The following is an 8,158-nucleotide window of genomic DNA, read 5'->3' as shown; positions in this document are numbered from 1 at the left end:
CTCTGAGCTATGTGGTTTGAGACTACCCTCCTATCCCACCTCTTCCCTGTCCCCTTAGGGGCTCACAAGTTACCAGCCTGTGCCCGCTTCCAGGGGCATGAGGGAGGCCTTACCTTCTGAACTGACCAGTACCTTCCAATACTTGAATGCTGTATCCACGGCTTGGGGTTCAGCTGGTGCCCGAGCTGTAGGGTGTCCGTCTCCTTCTTCTTTGCCCCAACAGCGGGCACTGAGGATCATCAGTTCCTTAAATACCTGGCCCCCTGGGGGGATCCCTTACTTAGACTCTTACCTCAGCCGGATGGCACACAGCTTCAGGGGTGAGAAGTTGGGGAGGGAAGCAACATGGAGGGCTGGAGGAAATGCTGGGGACCAGGTGGGAGGGAGGCAGAGGGTGGTGGTCTCTAAGTACGTTTTTTTTCCCCTTGTGGTAGGAGTTTTGCTTCTCGCTGCTGCTGTGTGGACTTCTCTGAGCCGAAGTTCTCTTGTCAGTGTGTGTACATGTACATGCTCAGGTATATGTGCATGCATAGTCCAGCAGGGGTTGGGAGCAAAGCCACAGGTCTTTGTTTTTCTGGGATGCACTGGGGAAGTTCTAGGGTATCTGCCACTTGCACCAATCCAAGGGGCTGAACACTGCCATGTGTGGTGCATGTGCGGCCCAAGCAGAGAGGAGAGGATTTCTGTACCATTTCTGTAATCTGGGTAGAGGGGCACATCCTTCTGGAGGGAGATCTCTATTGGAGGGTAGCTGGAGAGCATGCCCCCTTCTTTGGGACCTCCATGAGAGCTACTTCAGCCACCCTGCTGTTCTTTTCCTTGTCTGTAGCATACTCTGCACATCTGGACCCACGGCCAACCCACTCAAGGTTATAATATCTTGCAAGGCTGGCCAGAAGTCCCACCCTGCACCTCGTCCTGTCCTGGGGTGACCCCCATCTACCTTCAGTGGTGTCACAGCTACTTTTGCTCCATCCCATGGGGAAGGGGATAAGAATAGAGCAGGAGTGTCTGGGATGGCTTAGGATCAGATTCCCTGGGTCCTTTGGGAGGGGCTACTCTCGGTCCAGACCTTACAAGGGAAATTGCTGGGCTGCAGCTGCTGTTGTGACTGGTGGGGCTACCATGGGATATATGGGCTGACAACAAGGAGAGGCCTAAGTGTGACCTGAGTGTCCCCTTTTCCCAGCCCTGACCTCTCTAGCCCATTTGTTGAACCTAGAGGCCTGCCAGACACTGGGCCTTCTCTGGAAGCATCCCACAACTGTCTTTGAGGCTCCCCATGGCCTAGGGCACCTAGTGGGATAGGGCTGAGAGTGTGTGAGAATCTTGCAGAAGGGACTTATTTTCAATTTTGGATTTGAGTCTCCACAAGGGGCACCAGTGAGCATGCGCGCCCAGCTGTGTGTGCCTGTGCTGGGAAAGAGGGGCACACAGCCCCATGGAGTGCAGGGGACAGGTAAATCACAAAGACCTGGGAGGCTAGTTTTGCTCAAAATGCTCTGTTTATTGCTCTATTCAATGACCACGAGCGAATTATAAAAAGACACCAAATGTCTCTGTCTGCCGTGGAATAAATATTTAAAGTCATCAATAAAAACACGTGGCTCCAAGATAACACATGTTGCCAAAGAGTCATGCATGCCCAGCTGATGGGCTCTCACCACACACATGGACACAGGAACACACGCAGGGCGACATACAGCGAGACTTTTGGGAAGGCTTTTCCACAGTGACAGAAAAATGTCTTACGCAGATCTGGGGCCAAGTCCCCGTCCCACCCTTGGAGATCCCCTCCCCAGCCCCCCATCAGGGCCCAGATCTTTGGGTTTCCCACCCCCATCTGTCCCCTTCCAATGAATCCTGAGGGCATGTGACACCAAGAGGTCACCCTGGCTGTGACGCCCATCCCAACCCAGAGACCTTCCCTAGCTGGGATCTCTGCCAAACCCTCAGGAGCTCCCCAGGCCTGGCCTCCACGTTGTCAGCCCCATCCTGTATCTACTGGTACCAGTAACTGGGTGCAAAATGCAATTTGCCTGTTTGGGAGAAGTGGGAATGGGGGCCTGAGGCAGGCACCTCTGCCTGGGCTGCTTAGGGGCTGGAGCTCATTACTCCTTTCCTGGGCTGAGGAGACACAGTGTCCGGTATAGACAGCAGAGATGATGGACAGACAGAACACACTGCAGCAGGAGGACACTTGGAGTGAGGCATGGAAACATTTTGGATCAAGTAGCAATGGAACCATCATTAAAAACTAAGGCCCCAGGTCTGCCTGGGGGTTCAGGCCCTGGGGCCCCAGGCCTGGCCTGGCACATTCCTCCCCCACCCTGCCACACTCCCCAATATGTACAGAAGGAAGAGCTATGCTGGGGGTAGGGGCCCAGATCAAAGAGAAGGAAGAGGGACAGATAGGATCAGGGGAGCAGGCCAGACCCAAGGAAAGGCCCTGGATGACTGTAGTGAGGGCCCAGACTCTGGCTGGGCAGTGCCCAGTGGACCTTGGAAGAGAAGCGTGGTCATTCTGGGGATTGGCGGGACAGCTGCTTCTCATAGAGGCTCATGACGTGGTGCACAAACTGGTACTGCTCACACGTCTGGATCATGCCACCCCTGCCCAGCAGAGATGCAAAGTGGGATGGAGTCACTAAGGGATGAGTTACAGGAGGGGGCCCCCAAACCCAAGGAGTACTCATCATTCATGAAGCATGCCAGGGGCCTTGTGCAATTTGGAGGGACCAACCCTTGCCAGCCAATGTCCCTCATCTTTCTTGTCAGGGACACAGATGATGTGTCCCATGCTCTCAGCCCATCCTGTCTGCCAGCTCTCTCTTCCCCTTTCTTCCAGAAGAGGAATCATCTGGATCTTGCCCTTCTATCTGCTGTCCTCCATATTTCTTATCTGCCCATTAGCCCATGCCTGGTGTGTCATCTTCCCTCACCCATGTGTACCCATCAGTGTCCCTGTGTGCCCCCACCACTGCCTGTTGGGCTGACCTGTCCTGACGGAGCTGGCATGTGGTCTTCAGGATGTCCACCACACCCTCCTGCCGCAGCTGCTGGCAGCAGATGCTGGTGGCAATGAAGCAGCCGGTCCTCCCGATCCCTGCACTGAGGGCCGAGGGGACGGGCAGGGTGAGGGGAAGAGTACCCAGGGATGGGGAGGGACCCTATCCCAGTGGGTAGCTAGGAGAACCCACCTGCAGTGGACGATGATGGGGGCACAGTGGGGCCCCTCCTGCTGGGCTGCCTCTTCCACCTCCCGAACCAGGTGCAGGAGTGGGGGGGCCCGGTCTGGGGTCTTCTGGTCCGGCCAGGATGTGAACCAGTAATGCTTCAGGCCTCGCTCTTCGGCCCCACTCTGCCCAGGAGACAGAGTCCCACCCCAGATACATGTGAATGCTTTCAGCCCACAAACCATCCTGAGATGGAGATGGGGTACAAGGAGGATAAACATAGGAAGGACACAGGAAGTGGGAGCCCTCAGCCCTCCCACCTACACCATACTGCCCAGGGACACCAGACGGGCCAAAGTCAGCTTGGTACCGGGGGCTGGTCTTTAGTTCTGCCCCAACAATTCCAGAATTATCCGAGAGAGGCCAAGAGCTCCTTCTCTAAGTCATTACTGTCTCCAGATTCCAAATATCCTAGTTGTCCCTTAGTCACATGGCCCAGAGACTTGGGACTCTTCCTTTCTCCAGATTTTGCTCTGCTTGCCTCATTTCACCATCCTTATTAGGTGTTATTTCCTCTCCACTTTGACCTTTACCATCTCTCCACTGCACTGAGATCCCGTCTCCTCCCTAACCACACAGGGACCACAGAGGTTGAAGTGGTCTGTCCATAACACAAATCTGGACTTGCCACCCTGTGCTTAAAATCCTTTGCTATGGACTGAATGTGTCCCCCCCCCCATCTCCCCACACCAAATTCACACATTGAAACCTAATTCCCAGTGTGAGTGCCCTTGGAAGGTGATTCAGTCCTGAGGGCAGAACTCTCGTGAATGGGATTCAAGTATTTATATAAAGGCTCCAGAGAGCTTCATCCTTTTGCCATGAACCAGGAAGTGGGCCCTCATCAGAACCTGACCATGCTGCTGCTTTGATCTCAGACTCCCCAGCCTCTAGAATTGTGAGAAATAAGCCTGTCATTTATAGGCCACTCTGTCTGTGGTGTTTGTTATAGCAGCCTGCACAGACTAAGACACCCTTCAATGGCTCTTATTGCTCTCTGAAAAAAACCCATTCCCCCTAGTTCTTAGCTTGGCAAATGAGACCTCTGGCATAGGCTCTACCCTTCCAGGCATATATGTCACCCTGTGTACTTGGATTGGATGCTTCCGAAAATGGTCTGTGGATAAAATATCTGTAGCACAGCACCTGGATGCGTGCACATGCCCACTAGTGCACGCGCAAACATACACACATACACACACAGAGCTGTTTCTCTGCTGAGAATGCTTCTCCTGCTAGTCTGTCCTCAGTCAACTCTTACTCATCCTTTGAGTGTCCATTCAGCATCCCTACTTCAGCATCTCCCTGAGCATGCCAGCTAGCAGAGAGTCCTTCTGCATTCTTATCTATCTCTAGCTTCCTTATCATCTTCTGTGTGCTTCTTGACCAGAGTTCAGGCTTTGGACAGCTGTGTTCCCAGGATCCAACCCAAAACCAAGCTCAGGCAGGTGCTTTTAATGGTTTATGGACAAAAATAAATACCATCTAACCTCAGATGCCCTGTTTTTTTTTCCTTTGACCAGCTCCATGGCATTGAGAAAATGAGGCAGCCCCCAACCCTCTCATCTCAGTCTTTCTTTCTGGGAAATTTCTACTTGGAAAGCTGTTCCTCAGGTCCTTGGGTAACTTGGCTGTGACAACTACTATAACTTCTGATCTTTACTCCCTGGCCCTTCATGCCCTCCAGAAAGATCTATAGGGGCTGCTAAGGTGGGTACTCCCCTCTGGGGGCTGAGGTGCCCCCTGACATCCCTTTACAGTGAAAGAGGGACAGCTCAGAGGGACAAGTTTCAGGCCTTGAGCTCACTTTCTGTGGCTGGACCCTGTGGCTGTCATCACTAATGGACTTCCCAGGTTGCTTGCAGATTGGGTGTCACCTTCTTGGTGCCTGCCTCACCTCTTCTTCCCTTCGGAGTTGTTATTATTAGAGTCTACTTCCCCCAAACTTGAATCTTATCGTTTCTCAAAACCAGAACTTATTAATCTCCCTGATTCCAAAGGAACAGTCTCTTCTGTTATGCTGATACTGGAGGAAGTACAGCTCCAGGGTGGGAGGATGCCTTCCCCGACTCTGTTTTGTATTGCTCATATTTTGTGTAGCTTCCTTTTTCTTGACATTTTCTGTTAACCATGGAAGCGCCTGACCCCTGGTGGACATATTGGGTATTGCATACCAGAAGCCCAGCATCCCAGTTGAAGTGATGTTTCTAGTTTGGAACTCAAAGTCATAATGAGCCTTTAGTTATAAGGACAATGCTGGAGGTTGCTGATTTCTCTCACCCAATCTTGGCCTAGGGAGCATTTAAAGCTGAGCTAAAAGTCATTATGAATGGCAGCGTAGAGAATGAGCCCAACAGCATTAAATGCAACCACAGTTTGGGAAATGCAACGGGGGTTTGGTCTGGCCTTTCCATTCACCACTCCCTCACCCTAGCTCATCAGTGAATTCTTGGAGTGACAGAGACCTTTACATCAGCTACATTGTACTCTTGGGCCTTGTTCTCTGTGGTGTCCTCAATTAAACCCCCATCCCCCATCCCCCCAGCCCAGCCCAGCCCCAGTCTCACCCTGAGGGAGATGAGTCGTAGCCGGTAATCCTCTGTGTGAATGACTTTCTGCACAGTGATCTCCACGCCGTCGTGCACCACCTGCTCCTCTGGCCAATACTCAGTGCATTTCTGCAGGGGCCCAGATCAGGTTTGGATATATCCCACCCCCAACCCTGCTTCCCTCTTATTCTCTCGCTATGATTCTTCAGAGCTGAGGAATATACAAGTTTGCTGTTAACCCTGGGTGTAAACCTCAGCTTCATCATCTAAAAGCTAATTGTCTTCTCTGAGCCTCAAGTTTTCCCATCTGAAAATGGAAATAATACCCATTTTGAAAGACTTCTATGGGGATTCAATTGAATGGGTTACTATTCCATATAGACATAGTCCTGGCAGCCTTGTACTTACGATCATGTGCACTGGAGTGGGAGAGACCAGGTCTAGGCGTTGCCTCTGAGTGTGTGGCACTGAGCAAATGATTTAACCTTACTGAGCCTCACATCTCCTCATCTGGCCAGGGGAGCGAACACTACCAGTCTCACAAGATTGTCATAAGGATTAATATGAAAACAAGATGCTTGGTGTAGGGCACAAAAAAGCAGACACTGGCAAAGTGGGGTCCCTACCTCGTTCATCTCCTCGATGTTGGTGATCATGACAATGATGGGTGTGTGCTCCTGCCACACCATGCGCCAGAAGTCAGCGATCGTGCTGACAATGGGTCCCTGTGTGGCGATGTATACCTTCTCCTCCCCACCGTAGCCCTGTGGCCAGCCAAGTCCAAGGTCAATGTCAGAGGCAGTGCTCTCAGGGTCCTGTCCCCATCCCAGGCTTTTCTGGGGTTTGCAGACTGGAGGATGGGGTCCCATCAGCTCAGGCCTCTCTTTCAGTGGGAGGCCATTGGGATGGGGCTACATACCCGGATGTAGTTGGCGTTGATGTAGGAACTCAGAGGATCATCAGGGTCGGGCGAGGTGAGACACACTCTGCTATGAGGATCTGTGGGGGACAGGGGAGGCTATCCCATCTCTAGCTCACTTAACCCCCTCATGGGTGCTGCTAGGGCCCACCATTCCTGGTCTACTCCAAAGCACCACATTTCTTCTGCGATCCTACAGTTCTTCCTTCTCCTGCACACTAGCAAAATGATGACCCATCCTCGGTCCATTCAGGCAGGTGATGATCCAGGATGAAGAGGAGGACAGAGAAAGAGGCCCTGGGTCTCACCTCAGTGCCTGCCCTCTGCCCCTGAAGCTGTCCTGTACTCACTCGCACCTTGTATTCTGGAGTGAAGAGAGCTAGTTAAGGAAGGAATGGCCTGGGTACAGCACCTGGGCAGCAGGCAGCAGCTGGAGTATGAGAACACACTGTCACCGACTTCTCTGTGAGCTTATAAAGCACATGGCCTTTTTAAGCCTCAGTTTTCTCATCTATAACATGGGGGTAAGTATACCTCCTTCCTAGAGCTATTGGGAAAATAAATGAGAAAACAGAGGTGGAAGTGCTGAATAAACTGTGAAATTCTTTGTAAATATAAGGGCTGTTAAGATTTGGGGGTAGAAAGCTGAGAAGAATACTGGGAGAAAAAGGTCAAGTTTCCCATGTCTGAAATGAGACTGGAGGGTCTTTGTAGAGTTGTGAGCACAAAGGGTCTCCTCCCACAATCTTTTTACTTGTCAAATTCCATGGTAACAGATTCCCTTAACATCTTGTTCTTCTTCCTGGAGTAGAATTTGTTTTGTTCCAGCCAGAGCCTCCCTGTATTGACTAGTCTTGAGAGGCTGGGATTGGGACGTTCTGTGGGGTGTGTAGGGAAGCTGGCTGGGGGCCTGGAGCATTGGGTCCTGGTTGTGCTTTGTCACCAGCCTCCTGTCTTGTCCCCTCTCTGAATCTCAGTTTCTCTACTGCAATAGGGAGGGCTGGAAAGGCGCTGCCAGTGTGCACATGATGGGGCTCTCAAAGGCAGTGTGGGGGTGTCATTAAGAGACATGACTGAGCCAGAGAGCCTGGTCCAAATCCTGGCTCTATGACTTCCCAGCTTGTCAACATGGACCATTTACTTAACCTCTCCTGCCTTATCTACAACTGGGGACATCCTCCTTCTACAGTGAACTCATTTATCTTGTAAAGGTTAAAGGATCTAACATTAATAAATGGAGCCTTTAGATCAGAAAATAATGTGGGCCACAGTAGACACCACGAACTAGCTGCTCTTGGGACCATTTTTACAAGTTTTACCTTAACTGAGTGGATAGAAAGAAGCAAACCTGGAGCAGCAGGAGGGGACGTGCTTAAGTCTCTCCCCTCCAGCCCTCTGCTTGTCCCAGTCCACTCTCTGGATCTTGGTCAGTGTCTCGGGGGTTTGGTAGATTT

At 51.7% G+C, this 8,158-nt stretch overlaps 1 protein-coding gene across 2 annotated transcripts in view; it reads right to left on the bottom strand.

Moving 5' to 3' along the window:
• Positions 1-2,519: 2,519 nt before the first annotated feature.
• Ptpn5 (protein tyrosine phosphatase non-receptor type 5) overlaps positions 2,520-8,158 on the bottom strand; it is a 44,800-nt gene continuing 39,161 nt past the window's right edge. For both annotated transcript variants that reach the window (XM_077797511.1, XM_077797510.1), the window contains 6 exons: positions 6,705-6,784; positions 6,412-6,549; positions 5,804-5,914; positions 3,201-3,361; positions 2,998-3,111; positions 2,520-2,613 (listed from right to left, as the gene is read on the bottom strand). In XM_077797511.1, the coding sequence (XP_077653637.1) occupies positions 2,520-2,613; positions 2,998-3,111; positions 3,201-3,361; positions 5,804-5,914; positions 6,412-6,549; positions 6,705-6,784 (698 nt within the window). The remainder of the gene's footprint in view (positions 2,614-2,997; positions 3,112-3,200; positions 3,362-5,803; positions 5,915-6,411; positions 6,550-6,704; positions 6,785-8,158) is intronic.

The sequence above is a fragment of the Urocitellus parryii genome, chromosome 4, assembly GCF_045843805.1.
Source record: "Urocitellus parryii isolate mUroPar1 chromosome 4, mUroPar1.hap1, whole genome shotgun sequence".
Classification (NCBI taxonomy): Eukaryota; Metazoa; Chordata; class Mammalia; order Rodentia; family Sciuridae; genus Urocitellus; species Urocitellus parryii.
This window is presented reverse-complemented; position numbering and strand designations above follow the sequence as displayed.